Source organism: Oratosquilla oratoria, chromosome 13, assembly GCF_046742065.1.
Source record: "Oratosquilla oratoria isolate Oo_2021 chromosome 13, ASM4674206v1, whole genome shotgun sequence".
Classification (NCBI taxonomy): domain Eukaryota; kingdom Metazoa; phylum Arthropoda; class Malacostraca; order Stomatopoda; family Squillidae; genus Oratosquilla; species Oratosquilla oratoria.
In genome coordinates, this window is record NC_134789.1 from 40,499,935 (window position 1) to 40,523,979 (window position 24,045).

General features: G+C 40.0%; 1 protein-coding gene across 4 annotated transcripts; it reads left to right on the forward strand.

The window, feature by feature from the left end:
• The first annotated feature begins 2,543 nt into the window (after window positions 1-2,543).
• On the forward strand, window positions 2,544-22,485 carry lin (protein lines homolog). 4 transcript variants are annotated; one of them, XM_076197113.1, is made up of 4 exons: window positions 2,554-2,715; window positions 6,496-6,695; window positions 10,741-12,467; window positions 19,539-22,485. In XM_076197113.1, exons 3-4 carry the CDS (start codon window positions 10,969-10,971, stop codon window positions 19,873-19,875), a joined length of 1,836 nt encoding a protein of 611 aa, XP_076053228.1. In that variant the 5' UTR covers window positions 2,554-2,715; window positions 6,496-6,695; window positions 10,741-10,968; the 3' UTR covers window positions 19,876-22,485. The 4 variants fall into 4 exon arrangements, with proteins under 4 accessions (XP_076053227.1, XP_076053228.1, XP_076053226.1 ...); XM_076197114.1 differs by having other exon boundaries at window positions 2,561-2,626; XM_076197112.1 differs by lacking the exon at window positions 6,496-6,695 and having other exon boundaries at window positions 2,544-2,626.
• Window positions 22,486-24,045: the final 1,560 nt, after the last annotated feature.

Genomic DNA, 24,045 nt, shown 5'->3' on the forward strand with positions numbered 1-24,045 from the left:
CGGCATGCTCCGCCTTTGTAATTCTTTGCAATTGGTTGTTTTAAGAAATAACTTTATGGATAGGGATGACAAGCAGTAAGGGACATGGAACTGTCTAGTGTAGGCCCTATGGTCTCTTGCAGTCTCCTCCATGCTGTTCTTGACATCCAATTTCGCCTAGGGAGAGCTAACAGGCAACGAACATACGCTAGTCGCCAGGAGGCTGCTAGTTGTTGCCAAAGCTCTCATCTTTGTCCTATGGGGTATGTGTGTTTGATGGAGTGTACGGGGTTGGAGCTCTTTGTTTCCTGTCTGTATTTGCATTTACCAGTTTTTGTCATAAATACATGTTATCGGACTGGATTATTTTTTCTTAATCTATTACACAAAATGACGTATTGTATGTGGACAGCTATGACTGCTAACATTTATGAAGCAATCTTTATTTATTTATTTATTTTTTGCTATGGGTGTGCGCGTGTGATAGTCTGGGAGATGTTTAAATGCTTTGTTAAAGCGTTAGCCCTGTCATGACTAGTCTACACAGCTAGACACGCACACATTTTTCACATATTATTTCAATACTTTCTAAACCTACAAACTAGTATGCTGGAGAGAGAGAGAGAGAGAGAGAGAGAGAGAGAGAGAGAGAGAGAGAGAGAGAGAGAGAGAGAGAGAGAGAGAGAGAGAGAGAGAGAGAGAGAGAGAGAGAGAGAGAGAGAGAGAGAGAGAGAGAGAGAGAGAGAGAGAGAGAGAGAGAGAGAGAGAGAGAGAGAGAGAGAGAGAGAGAAGAGAGAGAGAGAGAGAGAGAGAGAGAGAGAGAGAGAGAGAGAGAGAGAGAGAGAGAGAGAGAGAGAGAGAGAGAGAGAGAGAGAGAGAGAGAGAGAGAGAGAGAGAGAGAGAGAGAGAGAGAGAGAGAGAGAGAGAGAGAGAGAGAGAGAGAGAGAGAGAGAGAGAGAGAGAGAGAGAGAGAGAGAGAGAGAGAGAGAGAGAGAGAGAGAGAGAGAGAGAGAGAGAGAGAGAGAGAGAGAGAGAGAGAGAGAGAGAGAGAGAGAGAGAGAGAGAGAGAGAGAGAGAGAGAGAGAGAGAGAGAGAGAGAGAGAAAGAGAGAGAGAGAGAGAGAGAGAGAGAGAGAGAGAGAGAGAGAGAGAGAGAGAGAGAGAGAGAGAGAGAGAGAGAGAGAGAGAGAGAGAGGTGGGGGCGGGTGGAAGACGGGGTCGGGGTGTGATAAAATATGAATTAGTCGCTGGAAGTACTCGCCCACTGTTGCGGTTGACCCCCGACTCGACCCCAGTGTGCTGCAAATGCCACGCATACCGACCAATGGGGTTAGTTAGTAAGCAAGCCAAATGGCCAATTTTCGCGGATCACCAGCAATGTAATTCGACTTGATTATTTTTTTCCGTTGCCCCTAGGGAAAGGTCGTGGGACCGCCCAAGCGGGCAATCAGAGGACTCAGACATCAAGCTTGGGGTGTGTGGGTAGTCAGTTTCTCATTAGGAAGTTTAGGGAGATGGTGGGGGGTAGGGGGGAATGATGGTCATCATTCTTGGGTAGAAAGCTCAGGGTCTAAGGCGTTTCGCTAATCGTCTGTCATGAAGCGGCCATGGCAGTCTTTGTGTCGGTGTTGGGAGTGGGAGGTGCCTGGCTAGCTTAACTCCTTCACGGCCGTGCTTAACCTCTTAGGTGCGAGAGGTCGCCACGCGCAAATTGATTTGGTTCCAGCGTCCTGCCGGGCGGTCACTATTTCACCTGTCCGGCGGAAATGACGCGTACAAGGCAGTGATGTAATTTTCGGTTTGGGTGCCTTGGCGGTGGAAGTTGTCCGAAGCGAGGAGAGCTTCGAGTTGGTCAGAAGGTAAAATCGGCGTGTGCCGGAGCTGTGCTCACCCATGCCCGTAGCCCGAGGGTAGGTCGGGCCATTCAAAGTGGTTCTACCTCTCCTACTCCATCCGGGATCAGCCGCTGCAATGAAGGAGAGGGGGAGAGAACATAACCCTACCCAACACCGATCTCTGGTAAAAGAGAAAGTCTCCTCCGCAATCGTTTCAATGTATATATTCATTAAGTTGTTTTTCATGTTTTATAGTAGGCCGTGGGTGGGTGGCTTAGTGTAGGCGCTCTTTATCACGTCACCGAGGCTTTCCGTTCCAAGCTGAAAGAATATTATCTTGTCTCTGGATACCTGCCTGGACACATTAATTGCTTTTCTCTGCTATGGGAATAATCGGGGGGCAAGGGATACCATGTCAATATAATCTTGAGGCATGCTAATTCATTACATATTTTATTTTTGTCATGAATTTCTTGTAGTCGGAGGTGAAACAAATAAAAATAGCTGAAGAAAAACTTCGCTTACAGTAGATAACCTCTAATGACAATATCCAATGGAGGCACTTATAACACAGAGGTTTAGAAGTGAGAAGTTCAGAATACGTATTTTGATAATTATAATTGTATTGTATAAGCATTATTATTCATAAAGTTCCCAATATGATATTCATAATGGTGAAATGAAATGTGTAGTATTTCTATGGATTCTCATTTGACTGCTTGTTTCGGAGTAGCAGTCAAGGTGAGATTTGTGGTCATGCCCGTCGGAGGAGGTCGAGATGAAAAGAAATTTGACTCAGAAGATGTGACCACGGTATGGTGATCTTTTAAAAATTCGAGGAAAAATTGTTCAGTGGTTGTGTGTTCAACATGAGTCCCGAAAAAGGATAACTCGGTGCCATGGTAAGGAGGAAAGGGTGTGTTTTGCTAGATGCTGCAAGTAGTGCCCAGCTTCAGCCAAATCTGGGAGAACCATTGCTTACAGAATGGCCTTAAGTAAGCTTTTAAGTGAATGTGCTCGTCGCAGTTACGGTGTGTACAGTGTTGATGATATAGAATAACAACTTATAAATACCAACACCTGAATTTCGCAAATTTCATGTTTGTGGGACTTCAGAACAAGAACAAGATAGCTTTGATGGTTCGATGTTGGTGTAAACAATTGGACATTTCGAGTGGTTAAACTGAAAAAGTTAATTAGAGGTGAACTGTAGAGTTTCTTCATAGGGCCAAAAACGTGACATATTTAATAGTGTGTATTAAGTTGTGCTGTGTGTAACTGAAGACCTTTTCTTGTGTCTGGAAGAGTGGTTTGTTATGTAGTTGTCAAATGTTAACAACACATGGAAGACATGAAGTGAATGTGTATATATTGAATAAAATTGATGACAAACTGTATAAATCTAACAGACTTTAAGCCAAAGCAGTTAGGTTGTATTTGTTTACCATTAAAGTCAGCAAATGCATGAAAGTCATGCAGTTTTTTAAAACAAGTTATGGAAGTGTGCTATTTATTTAGGTGGTGACAGTACAAGGAATATTATATCACACCTAATAAATATCAATATGTAATGGAAATTGTGAAGGGATGAGCTGATGGGAGATGAATCATCTTCAGAGAACAGGTGTCAGATATAATTATCATCATGACATTTCTGCATGAAAAAAATTGAAACAGTACTGTAATATATTAACTTGTTATATTTATTTATGGTGGAATATAGTTTTGTTTGCAGGACATTGATAAATATTAACCAGTATATTATTGCTACTGATGTCATGAGATGAACAGTAGATTTTCTTGCCTGGCTGTCAGAATTAGGCTGACTGCATCTTGACGATGATGTTTATAAATCTTACAGCTCTTACCATTGGGGGATTAGTTGTCATGAACGTGCTTAATCTTATAAACCTATGTAAGAGATATACAATGAATAATGTTTAAATTGATATTCATATAATTTTGTTTGGACATTGGGATAGCGTTTTATATTTTCCATAAAATCAATCTGTTGTTTCTGGTCCACTCTTGCAGGAAAACTGTGGTTCCCAATAAGGTGGCCATGGACAATGATTCAATTTATAAGTGACTCAGAGAAGAGATTTCCTGTCAATATGTGGAAAGAATGAGTGTAGGATAATGTAATGTGTGGTGGTTACACATGAGGCACTTGGTGATTGTTACCGAGCCAACTCTATGTTGGGGTATTGTTTTAGTACTATACACTACAGTGTGGACTGTTAGTATAGTCTACATCACTATTTATATTAGTTTAACTTAATGTGTGGTGGTTACACATGAGGTACTTGGTGATTGTTACCGAGCCAACTCTATGTTGGGGTATTGTTTTAGTACTATACACTACAGTGTGGACTGTTAGTATAGTCTACATCACTATTTATATTAGTTTAACTTTGCTTTAGACATATTTCATGACCAAAAAGTCTGCATGATTGAGATCAGTAGTCCAGTAACCAACATAAGTAAGAGGAGAATTCACCTTGGACTTCAGTAAGTTATTTGATAGAATTACAGTTTGTGTCACATTTTTAGTGTTCTTTTTACAAACCTGAATCCAGTCAATTAAATTAGACAAACAGGTGACATCAGTGATTAATATACAAATACATATATGAAAAGGCTTCTTCCCCCATATAAAAGAGCTGGCCAGCCAAGGCATGCACCCACACTTCACCCATCCCATACCTATTCCACACACAACCAAACCTATTTATTGTCCATTTTATTTTAACATCAAATGGATGGAAGGTCATCCCTGCCTCCCACCCACTGCCTGGATCAGAAGCATTGCAGCAAGACTCAACACCTCCACAGCAGGGCCTGACATCCAAAGCGGGTTTACCCCCTCCTTTGTTATACGGCCCTACACTGGCTGGCAACATTCCCTGGGCCCTCACAGATCTCTATGGGAAGAAATGTTTGAGTGTTGTTCCTTGTATTAGTGTGAAATTTTTTTTATGTTACTATAGGAAGAGGTGAGCAGTTATCACTGGTCAGATCTCCTTATGTGAAAAGATTGAGGAGATATATTTGAGATTGATAGAGATGTAAGGTCTGGTTAGGAGATGAAGTGTCACCCCCTTGAGATAGAGGTGAGGGTGTTGATAGTGTACATACACTTCATACACCAAACCCATTCAACTATTTCTTCCATTTCAATACTTCAAGGATCTAGGGTTGCTATGTCCCTTTGCACACTGCTTAGGTTAAAGGCAATGCAGCAAGGTACAGATCATCCATAGCAGAACCCAACAGCTGGAGTTGGTTTACCTCCAATGCTTCATTGTATGGCATCTACCTCTTCCTCATTCCATGTCACTTATTTTAATTGCTAACTGTATCAAGCATTGGGGTCTGTCAAATATGTGTGTATGCACTACTTGACTCGTACATATAGCTCTTCATGCTCAAGCCCACTGAATGCATAAGTTGTGGATGAACCCATGCAGGATCCTCTCCACTCTGGATAGGATATTGCTTTAAATTAAAAGTTTTCTACCTTGGAGACTCAGAGCAAGTCAGATTCATGATAATTAAACCAGAAATCATGTGTACAGAAGCACTGTGATCAGCTACACTGGTATGACCCCCTCACAGCATTTCTGTCATGGCAGCTCCATCCAGCAAACTCTCAAGCACAACACAAGGACCCAGTGCACAGCCTTTCATTCCCTTCATTTCCCCATGCTCCATTACACAAGTAGCCTTAACTCACACTGATCCATATCCTCTCACTATGAACTTGCCCCCTACTGTTCTCATCCACCCCACCACCCACAATCTTGTATTCATCATCCAAAGAAGAGAATCAACTTCTCAGCTGAAACAGTATAACAGGAACATAATATGTAGAAAGTATCACATGTATCTTCTCAACCTTGAAAGGATCATCAAAGCAGCTTCATCTAAAACCATAAAGACATTTTATCTCCATCCTCTCTACCCAGTGGAACTTGTGCTACCTCAGATTATGAGATCTAAGTTAAAATCCACCCTGCAGTCACCACCTTCAGAAACACTATCAGATTATCTGATTTACTTTCACAGCTACCCCCTCACTTGTCTGCTAAAGGGTTTAAATGCCCAACACATCACCATGAGGGTAGATTGATAACCCCGCGTATGTACTTATTATTACCCACACCTTAACTCCTTGAATATGATGACGCCTACATAGGCGTCACGAGGCCCAAGTGTGTATATGAGGATGCCAGTGTTGGCTTCCTCATTATATTTATTTTGTAGTTGTAGCTGAGTGAACCTTGAATTCTCAGAACAGTCTTGATAATTTTTTTCAGTGGTTACATTCTGGGTGAAAGAGAAGGAATATAACAGCTAACAGCTGTAATTTTATATTCTGTAATGCGTGTATTGTGATGCATCATTGTACATCAGGGAGCTAATGTGCATGCAGATATTTGACTTGTATTGAAGAGATTAATATCAAACAACCCTTAGCTTTATCCCTTCAAACTCTTACCTATATTTCCATCAACTAATATCTGTGCATTGGCATTCCTATGTTTAGGTCCACCACCCTTCACTAAAACAGTACCAACACAATCTGCTTAGTGATAGACAGCGGTGGCCTCATATGCACCCTTCTCACAGAATACATGGAATACTGTACTACACTGACCTACTGCTCTTTCTTTTTCCAGATAGCAACACATAGTTTCTTCATTGAATGACTTAAGGGTTAAACTGGTGACCATGACTGGTGTCCTGGGGGCTGTGGGTCCTATGCAAGAGAATAGAGTCAAGAGTGTGGTTGATTGATGATTCTCAATTGTAATCTTCTGTAAAATAAGCTTCAAACTTGGTACCCAAGAAAACGGAAAAAAACACAGTATAAAGCCAGGTATAGAAGCTACTTCACCCTTCTCTAACAAAGAAACAATTTTTTTTTAATAAAATAGCTGAATAAAACATTCATGCAGAAGGCCCAGGTATAATACCAATTTACCATCTAAAACACCTGAGTCAAAGAGCAGTACAGACTGACAGATACCCTCAACTACACCTGGGTGCATAGCAGAATCCCAACAATTTGGAAAAGAGCACACATGATTCCCATACTGAAACAAAAGTGCTTGAAAACCTAGTATGTATCTTATAGACCTGTCAGTCCTATCCACCATATCCATACTTATGGGATGACTGAACTGTGAAGGAAACGTACTAAAACTGTCTAAACCCAACATCTTGTTGACCTATCTCCCACATTCCCACTCTATTCAAACTGATGGAATGACTAAAGGAATCAAACCACAATTAAGCACCTCCCCAGATTAACACAATTCAAAGAGGGCCATCCCACTGGTGTGTCACACACAAATGTCACTTATTAAGTACAGGGCTTCAACAAGCATTATCAGATAGGTAGTGAGAGTAACAACAGATATAAACAAAGCTTTAGACAAAGTCCTTAGATATATGAGAAAAAACCCCCCCACTGACATTCACAACAATGACAAAAAAGATTGCTGACAAACTTTCTATCTGGTAGAGTGCAGAATATCCCAGAACAACCATGTATTAGGAACCAAAAGATTATACAATCTGAGTCCCTCAAGGAGCAGAACTATCACCAGCACTCCTTAACCTGTTCGTGCATCTTCAGTAATGTACTGCCTTTACCTCACATCCTTACAAAAACATGTACATGCTCAGATCACAAAGTAAATACTCCACGACAGACCCCAAAACTATATTCATCACTTCTCTTAGACGTCAACCCACCTGAGAAATCCCTCCCAACACAAACAAGAACCATACTGGTACAACTGTTGATGGTGGCTGCTCCTTCCTCTTCCACCTAATAGTTGGTGACATGGAAACCATTCCATAGTCACTTGACATAGATACCATTCTCAACTTTTCATCCCAAAGAGATTTGTAGAAAGGCCTAAGGCACCTTGTTGTTGTTGTTGTTGTCGTTCCCTAGACTGTCTGTCCGAGCAGTCCCGTCTCCCCAAGGAATGCCATAGCCGAAACTGGGTTTTCCCACAAATCCTTTATAGAGCGTATGTTGTGTTGTTTGCGTGCATGATTGTGTATAATGCAGTCTTCCATTATGTGTTGTATGGTATGGGGTGAAGTGTTACATCCTGGGCAGCTGTTCACAACGCGGTCATCCAGCCTCTTCTGGTAGCTTAGAAGTGCTGGGTGGTGACCGCAGTCTGGCCAAGTGGACTCTGTCCTTTCGTGGGAGAGAGGATTCAGAAGGGTGGATATCAGGGGGTCTGGCATGTAGCAGTGAGTTGTCTTTCAGTGTGTTAATGGAGCGGTGAGTAATATGATTATGAATATGTTTCTGGAGGCTGGTATTTGGTGATTGTGGAGGAAGAGAAGAGAGTATCTGTGTCTTTGGGTGTTGTTTTAATGTTTCTTGGTGTGTGTGGGTGTTCTGCTATGTAGTGTAGCGGGTGTAATGTGTTTGTGGTGGCTGCGGCAAGTGTTTGTGTGCCTCTCATGTCGAGGTGGTCCTTGACTTTGAGGACTTTTGTTTCATGGTGTAAATGGTCTGTAGGTGTTGTATTTGTGCAGCCTGTAATTGTTTTTAGGGCTTTGTTTTGTATGATTTGAAGGGTGTTGTGGTGTGTCTCACTGAGATTAGGAGCCCATGCAGGACGCATAATTCAACACTGAGCGTATGCATTGTTTGTATATTGTTATATTAGTTTCTTTGTTTTGTCCAAATGTTGTTCCAGTGATTGACTTGAGTGCATTAAGTCTGGGTGTGCATTTGTTTTTTATGTTTGTGATGTGTTTGAAAGACATGGATGTATCGTATGTTACACCAAGAATTTTCGGTGTGTTTGTGTGTGGTATTAGAGTGTTGTTGATGTAGAGATGAGGTATGTATTTGTGTTGTATTGTCCAGTTGGTGAGAAGTGTTGCTGTAGATTTGGTTGGAGCTATTTTGAGTCTGTTTGTGATGAACCATGTGTTGAGTGTATCAAGGTATGGCTGGATTATTTCTGCAGCTTTGTCTGTGTTACGATGTGTGCATGTGATTGTTATGTCGTCTGCGTAGGAAGAGATTTGTATTTCTGAGGTGTCTGGCGTGGGTAAGTCATGCATGTATAGATTAAATTGTGTAGGGGATAGAACCGAGCCCTGTGGTACTCCGTTCTTAATGTTTCTGATGTGCGATGATTGGCCATTATATGACACGTAAGCATTCCTACCTGCCAGATAATTGGCCAGCCATCTTTTGGTGTTATTGTGCATGTCTGTGTTATATATTTTATTTGTTAGGTTGTGGCGGGGGATAGCATCAAAAGCTTTACTAATGTCTAATGTTATAAGAAGTTTTCTTTGGTGGGGCCTATCTGAATTGATGCCATCTAAAATTCTTTGTGTGAGGTTTGTCAGAAGAGTGTTTGTGGAGTGTAGTGGCCTAAAACCGTGTTGTGAGTCAGCAAGGGGAATATGTGGTGTGACAAGTTTAAGTATTAGGCGTTCAATGACTTTAGAGGGGGTGCAGAGAAGTGTGATTGGACGGTGCGATGTTGGGATTGTTGGGTCTTTGTTCGGTTTTGGAATGGTGATTATTTTACCATGCTTCCAGATGTCGGGTATAGTGTTGTGTGAATAGCTGTAGTTTGCAATGTTTGTGAGTGCGTGTATACCTTGTGGTCCAATGTGTTTTAGGTGGATGTTGCTTATGTTATCAGGGCCACAGGCAGATGAGTGCTTGAGACTATGTATTATGAGTTTTGTCTGACTGTCTATGAAGGGTATATAGTCTGAGTCTGTGGGAAAGTCTTTCTTACGTCGAATGGTGCGTCGGTCGTCAGGGTGAGAAGTGAGATGGCTTGTCTGTGCAAAATGACGTATGAGTGCGTTTGCTTGTTGTCTGTTTGAGGGTAGATTATCTGTTGTTGTGATTATTGCTGCGTGAGAGCGTGTAGTGTTACTGTTGGATAGTGTAATGCTGTTGAGTGTTTTGTACAATTTGCTGGTGTTTGTTTTGTGATCAAGTGTATTGATAAAGTTTTGCCAATTTTGTGTTTTTTGTTCATGTATTTTAATGGCAATCACAGTGTTTAGCGTTTGTATTTGGTCTGCTATGTTTTGAGGGATAGGTGTGGGGGTACCGTGTTTAAGTGTGTCACGTTGTCTGATGAGGCTTTGGATTTCTGGTGTGAAGTTGGGGTTGTGTGATTTTCTGTTGCCTCTAGGGATGTATCTCTTGTCTGCATTTTGTATGATTGTATTAAAAGTGTGCACAGCATTGTTTATGTTTGTGATTGGTGTACTGTTAAGTGTTTCAAAATGTTGTTCTGTCTCTTCAGTAAAAGCTTCCCAGTTAGCTCTCTTGTAATTGGTGTAAGTGTGTCTGTGGCCGACTGGGGTGCATCTTGTTTTGGTGGTGATGATGATTGGAAGGTGGTCAGAGCCAAGGGTTCCGACCACTCTCCATGATGTTGTTGGGGTTAGGCAGGGGGAGCAAAAGGTGATATCAGGAGAGGAGGGAGTGTAGAGGGCTTGGTGTGGGATATGTGTATGATTATGTGTGTTGTTCATGATAGTCAATGCACCTTGTTGTAAGCCATGGTGCTGTGGGATATTTGATTAGAAAACAAAAACTTAAGCAACAGTTATTTGATTGATTGTTTAGTTTTCTATGATAAACCATACCGTTTGAAAGAAATATTAATGGATATTGCAACCTGTTTATCTGATTTGTTGTAAAATTGAAATAGAAAATCACGAAGCCCTTGAAATGTATTTTGTCTTGAAATTTTCTAGGTTACTATTATTTGTTATGTTCTTGATTAAGAAATATCTGATTAGTATTGGTGTGGCTACCTCCCCAGTATGGGTGAAGAAGCCTTTTGATATATAAAGATGTATAAGTATTGATGTACTTACTAATTTCATGTTTTGTTTTTCAGTATGGCAAGCTGAAAAAAGAAATGAAGAATAATTCACTAATGGAATGTCTGTTGAAGTCTACCTTTTAATTGTACAGAAAATGTGGACATGCTGAAATTAATATTCTTCATTTCACAAGATAAATATCAAACATGGAAATGTACCCAGTGCCAGTGGCAGAATGTGTGTATTTGAAGTTCCTTGATTTTTTTGTGAAGTGACCTTAGAAAACTTGAGACCATGTGAAAATGGTCGAACCTCGGCAAAAAAGGGTGAAGATGCCACCCACTGGTGGGGGGGCAGAACTTATCTTACCACGTCGAGACCTGGAAATTGTTCATAACCAACTTGTGAGGAAATGTCTCTGTGCTCTACATCTGCCAGATCTTCTACACACTCTTACTGTTTGCAATGAGTGCTTTTCAACTCAGGATGCATCCCGTATTGCTCAGATGCGGGATGAAACCTTGCTGTACATTAGTATGCTTACTCTCTTTTTTGAGGTATCTCTTCGACAGCAGAGCAGGGGTGTTCTTTGCTCTCGTATAAGTGAGGTTGTGGAAGCAGGGGCTAATAATGAAGGTGATGTCCTGAATATCCTTTATGGTTTCATGGGGTTAGAGGATAAATTTGTTAGTTACTCAGCCTCAAGAGCATTATCGTCTTTATTGCTCATGCTGCGAGGAAGAGCCTGTGAAATGGTGTTTGAAAAGCTGGTGAGCAATATTGCCCATTCTGAAAATATGTTAGAAGTTGGACACTCTCTAGAGGTTGTACGAAGGGTAATTGAATGGAAAGATCTTGATGAACACCCACTGGAGAGTACAGACACTGATGGGCAACAGCCTCCTGAATGCAATAGAAGGAGGCTAGGTCCTGCAGACACGCAAGGTGTCAATGAAATCAAGTACATTGGCACAAGAAAGTTGGACTGTAAGTGGTTCATTTTAGTGCCTCGATTGACACAAATGGTAAACGAGTACACAGTAGAAAAGGAACATGTGATTGTGTCTTTTCTAACTCTCTGGGAATCTTTGATATCTGTAAAAGCCAATCTATCGGTAACAGATACAAAAGAGTTTTACTCAGGTTTAGAACGTTTATTAATCCCATTAACTAGACAGACTCATCCTATTGTTTGGAGAAAAGTTCTTGATCTTTATAACGAGGTGTTGTGTTATGGGAGTACGCTGGCCCTCCAAGACATTCTGGCAGAAGAACCATGCAATCTTGCACATCTCCTAATCCGTGCCGTAAAGGATAGGAGATTCCTGGAGTGCGTGCCTTGTGGGGGGTCAGCGGGACCAAGTTCAGTAGCAAGTCATGGTTCTATTTTAGCAAGTATGGATACTATTAGTGATGAATCTGAAAATGGGGCGAGTACAAGCACAACTAGGGCAGAAAATGAAAGCGAACAAGGGGACAGAACGTTACTATCAAAAGTGGTTTTAGTGTTACTGAAAGCTATTGCTGTCACTGTGAAAGAAACCAGATGCGACTCATCATCAGAAAACTCGTCAAGATCTGGAGGTTCTGGTTCAGAGGACATGGACATGGCCATCATTGAAAGAAGCCTACGGGAAGTTATCCGGAAGTTAGATACCTTTGTCAAGTCCAAAATGCCCTTCCATCCAGAGGCTAGAGTGGCAGAGTGGATGGTGAAGCTGTTTGAGGATCAAGATGATTGGCTGGTGGAGTCAATGGTCTGTGGGCTTGATATCTGTACTGGACTTGGCCTTCGAATCAGGTGTTTATGTGTGATTTTGTTGTTGCATTTGAATATAAAGTATGATATAGTAATTTAAGAGCAATGAACTTATATTTGTATTGTATATTTTACTACTGGTAATTTCTTTCTTTGTTGTTGTTACATTAGGCTCAGGTATTGAACTTAATGTTAAACATTCCATAAGTACAGGTTCATTTTCTTACAGTATTGCAATTTTAGTGTGCATCTTTATTTTATTGTATTTTTCAGTAAAAGTACATTAATGTTATTGCATTCTCACAATCAGTAGTTTGTAGAGGGATAATGAGATTTTGATCAGATGTATGAACATGAAATATGATGATACACATTTTAATCTCTGGTGTCGAGTAACATTAGACCTTCTGTAAACATCCTAATTGGGAAGAATCCTTGGCCATTAATTCTGAAGAGTAGATTTTCGTACTTATAAACTTAGATACAGACTTAACCACAAACTTTATAATACAGTATAAGAATAGTAGGACCAATAAAGCACAAGAATAGGTACAATTGGATACAGAATTTTTTAAGTACATATATATATATATATATATGTATATATATATATATATATATGAATGTAGTAGGTCTTGAAGGATTCTATTAGGTGTAGTTAGTAAGGTGCATGGGAGTGTGTTAATTGAGAGGATTAGGAAAATCAGTTATCCAATCAGACATATTCAAACTGCCCCAGATGCAACCACCACACAAGAGGACACACAACACCTCATACTCTAATATCACACACTAACAATCCCTAGGCAGTAACACAATATATCTTTCCTGAGTGACTTGTGGTCCAGTCCAGAGGCCATTGCCATTAATTGAAGGAAGTAGGTCTTCTGGAATATAAACCACTCGGAAAAGATGTTTTATGTTGTCAGGATAGGGCAGCATTGATTGAGGTGCTCTGTATCCTCTGCATGGTGATTGCATCAAGGGCAGACCATTGTTAGGCCGATTCTTTGTTAGTACTGTTGTAATGTCGGGTCATGACCTGAATATAATTGTAATAGTTTGGTTTTTACTGTCTTGGGAGTGATTTCATATATATACCAAAGGCCTTTACCCCCTTACAAGGGAGGTAGCAAAAAAACAAGGGCATAAAATTCATTCCCACCCATTCCATCCCCACATACTCCACTCCCATTCCATCCCCACATACTCCACTCCCATTCAACCCCTTCCCTCCTCTTTTCTTGGATGATGGGTCATCCCTGCATCTCGCCCATTGCACAGGGTTAGAAGCAGTGTTGCAAAACAGCACATCCATAGCAAGGCAGTTTTATTATATCGGCAATCCCCCCCTCTCCATCCCCTCATGCACAAAAAGAGAAGATGGGGAGAAATTCCTTTGGGCTGTGTCAAATTATAATTATATTTCACACATACACCCCCCCCATCCCCCACCCACTCCTTTTCATGCATCACAGTATCATCCATACACAATCATTCTCCATTCACCCCTATCTTCTGTTTTCTTCCGTCCATCCTCAACAAATATTCTCCTCATTCCCTGTGCCCCTTTTACCCCATCCATCCATCTCATCCTTGGTTGCCCCCTCATGTTCACTCCACCTACCTCTACCTTCCACACCTCTTTTACTAATCTTTGTTCATTCATTCTTTCCATGTGTCCAAACCATCCCAATACTCTTTCATCAACCCTATCTCCCAACTCCCTTTCCACCCCTGTTCTGCTCCTCACCTCCTTGTTTCTCATTCTATCCATCCTAGTAATCCCTATCATACTTATCAGGCACCTTATCTCAAACACATTCAAATTCCTGTCTTCCTCTCTATGTTCCATGTTTCTGCTCCATACAGTGCTGTTGGCACAATCACTCCTTCATACAATCTCCTCTTAGCATTCATTCCCAAATGCCTATTTCTCATCACACTTTTTAATCCTCCAAACCATTTACGTGCTTCTCTCAATCTACATTCTACCTCCACCTCTACTCCTCCCTTTCTTGCCACATTTGCACCCAAGTATCTAAAACTATCCAGTACCTCCAGTCTCTCTCCCTTAATACTTCCAGTCTGCTGCCACTTTCTCCCCTTGTACATCTCATCACCTTACTTTTAATCACATTTATCTTCATTTTCCTTCTTTTGCACACTTTCCCAAACTGTGTCACTAACTTTCTCAGACCCTCCTCTGATCCTGTCACAAGTGCAGTGTCATCAGCAAACAACAACTGGCTTATTTCCCACTTTTCTCCATTTTCTTTAACCATCTCCAATCACTGACCCATTACCCTTGCATTTACATCCCACACCACTCCATCCATGTATAAATTGAACAGCCAAGGTGACATAACACATCCCAGGTGATGTCCCACCTTTATCTCAAACCATTCACTCTCTCCATTTCTGATTCTAACACAGGCTCTACTGCTCTTGTAAAAACTCTTGACTGATCTGAACAGCTTTCCTTTCCTTCTATCCCATATATCTGCAATACCACCCACAGTGCCTTCCTGTCTACCATCATAAGCCATCATGAGAAAGTAAATAAGATTCTAGGAATGATTGCATGATCTTTTGACTTCAAAATTCCATCTCTCATTAACAGATATATAAATTGTTAGTTTGTCCACATTTGGAATATGGTATTTCTGTATGGTCCCTGAATCTCATTAAAGATATTGACAGATTTGAAAAAGTACAAGAGTGAGCTACAAAACTGATTCCATATATCAAAAATAAATCATATGAAAATCAACTAAAACATATGAATCTGTTTTCCCTAAAAAAGTGTAGACTCAGAGGTGACTTAATACAGGTCTTTAAGATTGTAAAAAGGAATTGACAACATCAAATGTGACAATTTTCACACTGAATGAGAATCCGACAAGAAATAATGGTCTCAAACTGTCAGGAAATATATTTAATTTGGAAGTGGGTAGAAACAACTTTGCCAACTCTGTAGTTAATGAGTGGAATAAATTTAATGCAGAGGCAGTGCAATGTAGTTCAGTTCGAAGCTTTAATATTCATTTAGATAAATGCCTAAGCAAGATGCTGTAGATGACTGCCATTTGTTTTATATTATTTGTTTATTTGTTATTATTTGTTTGTTTATTATTATATGCTTGATTTTCATTTATTATTAGTTATATGTCAATTTATTATTATTTACTATTTACCTTTTTGTTTATTATACAACTATACCTATGCATTTATTTATTTATCATTATTATAATTTTTTGCATCCAACCTAGTTATGGACCAAAAGGTCTCCTGTTGGCATGCTCTGCCTTTGTAAATCCTTTGATAAACATCCACAATAATGACAAGAAATGGCTGACAAACTACATAGCTGATAGATAATGGAAGTAACTGGAAACTGCCAAATTTCTGTGGCTAGAAGTACAGTGAGACCTCTCATTAATGGACATTAATTAGCTGTGTTTATGGTGTTTTTGCTGTGTTTTTGGTGTTTTTGGTGCTGTTGTTTAGTGCGTGCAATCACTATGCCACCCAAAAACCACTCTGTTGATGAGAGGTAGTACTGTATGTACAATGGAATCCACTAAGGAACAGTACTCTCACCAAATGAACATCTTCATAAGTAATCACCCAGCACCAGATCCAGAATGTAACCCCAAAGCACTCGCCTATGCTGATGACCTGACAATGATAAATCAGTATAGCAAATACTAAATAGCTGCTAAGAACACAGGCATACTTAGACTAGAACTATAGCTTAGAAATAGTAGAACAGAGGCTTCCTCGTAGAAATCATTAGTAATATTCATCACTTGAGACAACCATGAATCAAAGAAATATCCAAAAGTAAAATTAAATGCCTATTAAGAAAAAAAAAACTATGCCAACAACAGATGGACAAGGCCTTTGGTCGCTACACTGAGCAGTGTAATACTGCAGTAATTGTTGCAGCCGTGCTGTTACTGTTACCCTTAACCCTGCCCCATATTGGAATGATCAAACTCTTTTCGTAGTCGGAGGGAATGTTACCACACTGCCAAATAGCATTCTTGATCACATGAAACCCATAGATCATTGCCTCACTGTGGGCTTTCAGGAGCTCTGCGCTAATGTTGCAGTTGCCAGGTGCCTGTCCATCCTTCAGCAGTGAAACTTCAGAGGACATTGTCATCTGCTGGTGGATCAACAACCATCACCTGAACACCAGCCAGGAGAAGCAGGTTGCATGTAGGGTTAGACATATACAACTGTTCAGAATGAGCTCTACACCCACCCATGTCTGATGCTAATAGTCCATCAGATGTTCAGACAGTGCTCACCAGGGTCACAGATTTAGGGCAGAGTTTCTTCAGGGCTTGGTAAGCAGGTCTGATGACCTACACATTGAAATGACCCTTGACACCCTCAGTGATTACCCCAATATACCTCTCCTTATCCAATCTTCAGTGTCTTACATGATGCCGATGCCACAGCACTTTATGACCTTGGAAGCTGTACAATGTACTCCTTGGCAATTTTCAGAGTTTCATGTGTGGAGATATCCCACAGCTATTTGTGGTCTTCAAGGGCACTAAGCACTTAAAATTGATTGGAGACTGCCATTACATATACCTGGGCATCCTGAGCTTATCCAGATTAAATCCTGGTGCTGGTGTGCTGCTTTCCTGAACAATGATAAAGAGAACAGAATGAAAAGAAATTGTGTTGTGAAAGACAGTTAGTGCTGGGCTTTTTCCAGAAACCAGGTGCCAACAAATCACTCAAAACAAACCATTATGAATAATACCTGGATGCACTAAAATCATCTCAATAGAAGATATACACTCCAATGCCAAAATCTTTCCCACAGAGCAGCACATGGACATTGTGAAGTGAGTATGAATTGTTAGAAAGAAGGGTATGAAAACCAAAAACAATCTCTCCTGTTTAAAGTCAAAACATGCTTTGAGTTGGCCACTCCCCTTACAAGGGAAAAAAAAGGCCAGTAGGGTAGTATAAACATGGTATCAAGCAATCACTCCATTGCCCCAGGTTTCTCTTGCAGGAGATCTTTGGCTCCCATGTAACTGGCAAGAGCCATGTAGTCAGGGTAGACACCACGTGAATATAAAACCTTTATTAACAGTATGTTTTGCTTGTTGAAGCTTTTTAAAGTACATAGATGCAGAATAAGACCTCTAAAGTATTTACGTCATGGAATGGATGAGGAATTGAGTGTCTCCTCTTCATCCATTCTAGGATGTATAAATAGCTTATAAGTTGTATTCTGGATCTATGTACTTGAAAATGATTAAATGAGCAAAATGTTGGTCTACTACTCTGACCATTTTGTTGGCAGTTGCCTTTTTAAATCAGCAGGCACTTGATTGAGCCATACATCACTGAAGGAAGAAATGTTGTGTAGGTATGGCTAGTTTGGGACAATGTGAGGTGATGTATTAAGTGTCTCCTGTGTTATAATTGCAGCTGGGGTAGTTTGTTTCTGTAGCCAGGCCTGATCTGTTCTGGTGCTGTATGAAGGGGCATACATACATACATACATATACCAAAGGCTTTTTCCCCCTTACAAGGGAGGTAGTCAAAAAACAGAGTGATAAAAACCACTCCCACCCATTCTATCTCCACATACTCCACTCCCACCCACCCCCTTCCCCTCCTCTTATCGTGGCTCCTGGATGACGTGTCATCCCTGCATCTAGCTTACTGCCCTGGGTCAGAAGCAGTGTCGCAAGACACAACACATTCACAGCAAGACAGCTTTGTTAAATTGGTGACCCCTCATCTCTGTCCTCCCATGCAGAAATGGAGAAAACTGGGAGAAATCCTTTTGGGCTGTGTCAATTTATTTTTCACGCATAACTTCCTCACCCCCATCCCCCATCCACTCCCCCAGCATCACCCATACACAACCATTCTCCATTCACCCCTATCTTCTGTCTTCTCCTGTCCATCCTCAACAGACATTTCCCTCTTTTGCAATGCCCCTTTTACCCCATCCATCCATCTCATCCTTGGTCGCCCCCTCATGAAGGGGCAAAAACTTGGGTATTTATTGTCACCTATTCAGGTGTTCTGATATGCATTCTTACATGGTGTTTATATTCATCATTATTTATTAAAGTCCCTCCCTCCTCAAATGAAGTATCATGAAATATTCTAGATTTGAAAACATCCAATTTCAAGAGAATACACACTTATAACTAATGCTTCTATCCTTAGGGACAGTATTATGCAGAAGCAATTTAATCATAAAAGTTGTAAAGGAGTTTAAGAGAGTAGTAGAAGGAAGGGATTTTAGAAGTTGAGATCAGTATTCATCTTTGAGTTGAAATTAATCACAAATCATAAAAGAATCTTGGATGACTCTAGGTCATACATGTATCACTTAAGTCTTATGTATTGACAAACAAAAATTATTTAGTCAACATCCAATATAGGGAGTTCAGAATCTGCTGCACTTGCTTATTCTTACTTTTACTCCATTGACACTCGGTCCACTTGTTGACCCATATCCACTCATGACGGGACTTTCCATCCCTTTTTTTCCACTAGTTGGAGCCATTCATTCAGGTTTCCTCCACTGATGCTCATGTCCTCCTATAAACAACTCCAATCCTTCCTCAGCCGATCCAAAGGCCTCCTTCTGATTACCTCTTTCATAAATTTCATAGGCATCTCTTCATTCATTTGTGCCATGTGTCCTGCCCACTGGAGTTTACCTGTCATATTACAATGCAGGAGGTGCTAAGATAAGAGGGAGGGTGGAGGGGGGAGTGTATTTAGGGGTGGATTGGGTGGGAATGGTTTTATGCCTTTTTCTTTTTGGCTACCTCCCTTGTAAGGGGGAAAAAGCCTTGTTATATGTATGTATGTATTACAATGCAGATGTTGGGCTGTCCAGTAATATCTCTTGAATTCTCTGTTGTGTCGTCTTCATTCATTTATGTCTATCTACTGTACTTATGGAATGGTTATTTGCTTTTCTCAAAGAATGATGACTACCTTGGCCAATAATATATTCAGTTTTTAGGAAATATCAGCATCTCTGTTGCCATTACTTGTTTTGAACAAAGAAATTGATGATTTGTAATGCATAAATCTTTTAATTTTCAGACAACATCCTGAGTTCCATGCTTGTGTCAACCCCCACACCACATTCATGGTATTTTTGGATACAATATGCCATGACCATGATGTGCTTCTAGATCTTCTGGTTTCCAACGAGACTTCTTTCCTTCTCTATTTGCTGCGCTACCTCAAATTCATTCGGAGAAATTGGGAGGAGTTTACTAGCCATTGTGGGCGACGTCTTGATGAGGTTATGACTGTTTTAATTCGATTACGTTATGCTATTGATCGACTGGTGTCCAAAAACCTGTTTCCATATAATATTAGCCCTGTGTTAAAGTTGCTTGAAAAGTGTGAGGATATGTATGAGGTGAGAAATTGAGGTTTGTATCTGATTAGGCATTGTTTAAAGAAACTTGAAGGATATCATCGGACTCATGTAAGAAATACGATAGAAGTGATTTGACATTGGTTTATTAATCATTTATGATTTCAAACTTTTCATTTGCTCTTCCCCATTTTTAGGATGTATATGAATCAGAATGTTGTGATAACTTATAAAGATGAATTTCACTTTTTATTTCTACCTTAATGTAAATATTGTAGTATATAATGATTATTTCACATTGAAACTGTTCTCTCTTCTAATGTAGTTTCATTGAATCATGGTTGCCATTTTCCGAATGTGATTCATTAGAATTATTTTGAAGTACCTATGTAATTATATATTTTCATATATATTTGAAGGTTTGGGTCGGAACTGAGAGTGTCACACAAATTGCACTTTGAGATATTTGGCTAGCATACGCCAAATGTAGATAATTGGATTTGCAAAGAAACTGGACAAGTTTCACTTGTATCTAGTATCATGAAGAGTAATTCAAATTTTGGGTGAAAACTTTAGTATAATGTACTAAAGTAATGGGACCGATGACAGCTATCTGCAAGTGGCAGTCCTACAAGATGGACATCAGAGAGGATCCTCTCCCAGTTACCAGTCTTAAAAACCTGTCAACACCCTTACCTCTGTCAGGAGGTGCAGACCAGAGGGGCTGACGCTTGGTCTTTGGACGAGACCCAAGATCTCTTAATCATCTTCAACTCTGCTCTCTTCCTACTCGGTACTACTCTAAGCTGGTGACAGAAACAATCGCACACAAATCAACATTTCCTCCAAGAGAGATTTGCGGAAAGCCCTAGAACTATTGCCAGCTTCTGTGAGGCTGCAGGTTTCCAGTCCATGAATTTAGGCAATAATTATTATAACGGTATTAACGATTTGGTCCAGTAGAACATGGGGAGTTGTTTTATGTCATATAATGTTTTTAGTTCTGTTATTGACCAGTGATAGGTGCTTGCTTGTAGTAGCCCTGTGAAAAAGGATATCAAAGAATCAATTCCCATCAGCACCCATGCCTCCATTAGGTGGTGTAGCTCTTGGTCTCAAGGCAGGACCCAAAATCTTTCTTCATCAATTTGCACTTTTCTTCAGTGATTTCACATAAAACTATCAAGTAATGATTGCTTTCCTTTTTCCTCCACATCTTCCTCCCCTCCTTTTCCTCCTGCTGCTCCCTCTCATCCTGCTCCTCCTTTTCCCCCCTCCCTTTCTCCTTCCTCCCCTATTTTTCCTCCTCCTCCATCTTTTCCACTTCCTGTAATGATATGGAAACAGATCCACACTAGTACAACCCAAACAAGTCTTCAAAATTTCTTTCCAGAAAGGTCTTTGGGAGTGCCTGAGGCCACTGTGGGTTCGCAGTCACTGAAACTTGAGGCAACAATAATCATTTAGTTATGTCAATAATCAGAGCATAACACAGATTCCATAAACCATGAAAATAATACTCTTGTTCACAGAAGTATTTATTCACATCCATTACAGTATTCTCCATAGGTTTCAGATTGATATTTTTGTATTTATCTTAGGATGTATTTATGACTGAGAGAAGCAGGCCTTTCTGGCTAAAATTGCATCTTGAATGTTCTATGAATTGTTATTATTGCACAACTTTTGTCCTTTATTACTTTAATATTGTTGATTATTATTTATAATAATCATTAGATATTCAGTAATCTTTTGTTTGAAACCATACAATTATCAATGCAGTTCAGCTTTGATATGATAGTGTTATTTATTATACTCATGTTTTTTTTTCTTTACTTTTTTTTTCTACATAATCATCTTTTGTACCCTTATAATTTTCTGAATTTAACTAACATAATTGTTATTTCCACGGCATGTAATCTTCAAGTCACACCTGGGCTTGGTGCTCTAGTCTGTTTATTTGTGCCATTGCTTGTGTAGGAGACAAAAATATGTTACAACTTTTGTCACTTGTCAAGATCCAGGGAAGACTCAGTATTTCATTCACCGATTCGTCTTCTATAAGTTCCACTTTGTGATTACAGTAATTGTTGAAGGAGAAAGGTTTGTTACCATAGGTAACTTCAGTATAAATTTTGTGGCATATGTACTTTGATATCTTGGGGACTGGTATATAGTGGGAATACTATTCATTTGTGTACATGTGAAATTTTCGTTTGATTACACCATTTAGTAACTCTACAATTTTTAGTTCATTATGTTTTGCATGAGTTATTAGGCAGTGTTTTTTATGTTTTTTGTTAGTCATAGAAATATTTAATTTTTACTGCTGTAGAAGTATCCAATCAAAAATTTATGTACAAGAATTTTCTACCTCCCTCTTAAGGTGGTTATTTTGTGTTCCACTTCCCCCATTGTTATTTGCATATCTTGCATGTTATGCATTTGCTGTCTTATCCTGTAAATGATCAATCATATGGCTGTATGGGACCATGGGGACCCTTAGCCGCCTTTACATTCTCATGAATGGATCTGATTGTCTTGAGGGACCAGACCATCTACTTAATGTTCTCATTTATTGGAGGACATAGGATTACATGCCTGTGCTTTGTGTTGTACACACAAAAACGATGAAAATGTAAATTAAAGAAAGCTTGTTTATAATTCAAGTTTCACTATCCTTAGAGTGAATGGGAAATGTGTTCAATGTCAAGATAAAAGTGTTTATGCATTCAGAGAAGTTAGGCAATGATCCATCAATCAATCTGTTGCTCCTTGTCTCTTGCAGAAGACCTGTGGCCTTTGGGTAACCAGCAACAGGCTCTGAGTGGATCCGCAAGTCACTCAGGAATAATATATTGTGTTGTTGTCTAGGGATTGTTTGTAGGGGGCATTATAGTATGAGGAGGTGTTCTGTATCTTCTCTGTAGTGGTTTCATCTGGGACAGTTTGAGTCAGTGGCTGGGTATATTCTGTGTTAGTACTGCTTCTGACCCAGGGCGGTGGACAGGATGCAGGGATGACCCATCATCCAGGAGGTGCCAAGATAGGAGGGAGGGTGGAGGGGAGTGGAATATATGGGAAATGAAATGGGTGGGAGTGATTTCTATGCCTTTTTCTTTTTGGCTACCCCCTGCGTAAGGGGGAAAAAGTACTTTCAGTGCTGAAGTATCCTGAGTGCAAGGAGGTATGGGCATTGATCTATAAATATAATCACTCGTTAATGATAAATGATTTTATTAAGATTAGGGTAAAAACTTATGTCAACACTGTCAACTTCGATCATTACCTATTTTTCTTAGTTGGGAGAAGGAGTAGATTTTTTTTCCCCACCATGAGGAGTTGCTTCAACACCTCTACATGGTGCTCACTGGTAGTGACTCCTACCAGGGAAGTCAATGCTAACTGTGAGGTAGTAGCTGAGACTTGAAAACATAAAGTAGACTCTGTGATACCTTTTCCTCATCACTTTCTACTAAATCAGCAGTATCTTCACTTTCCCCTTTTACTAACCTCATGAGAATAGCACACTGATGGCACAAGTGGTAGGGCTAGGAGAAGGTGATCTCTGGAAGTCTCTAGTCATAATTGTAGTGTTAGTTTTACAAGTCCAGTGGTCACCCTGTACTAGGATCAAGCAACAGTATGGTTTAGCAACTGTCTACACATACAAGCACCATTTTCAGGATCCACTCTGATCATTCTATATGGGGAATGAGCAAGAAAAGGTGTCCTAAACCTAGCTACCACTTTTTCCAGCTGGCTGGGGAGCAACTCCATATCTGTGGCCACAATAATGAAACAAATCAACCATCAGGTGAAAAAGAAGGAGCAGCAGTCCTCCCAGGTTCATTAAACCACCACTGCTGCCCCTTGGCTGCTCTCTGTAATAACCCCCCCCCCCCTCCCACACACACACACACAATCTCCTCCAACCACACACACAAAGCAGGGCAGTGAGGTTTCTGTAGAGAGGACACACATACACATACTTATACATGTATGTATATATATATATATACATGTATATGTATATATATATATACATGTATATATATATATATATATATATATATATATATATATATATATAAATATATATATATACATACATACAGACACCTCCATTTGGAAAAATGAAAAAATTGGACCGCCTTCAAGGCACACCATTGCTTCATCCATTTATGACTAATCTTCATTAATTCCTATCATTTGCACTCTCTC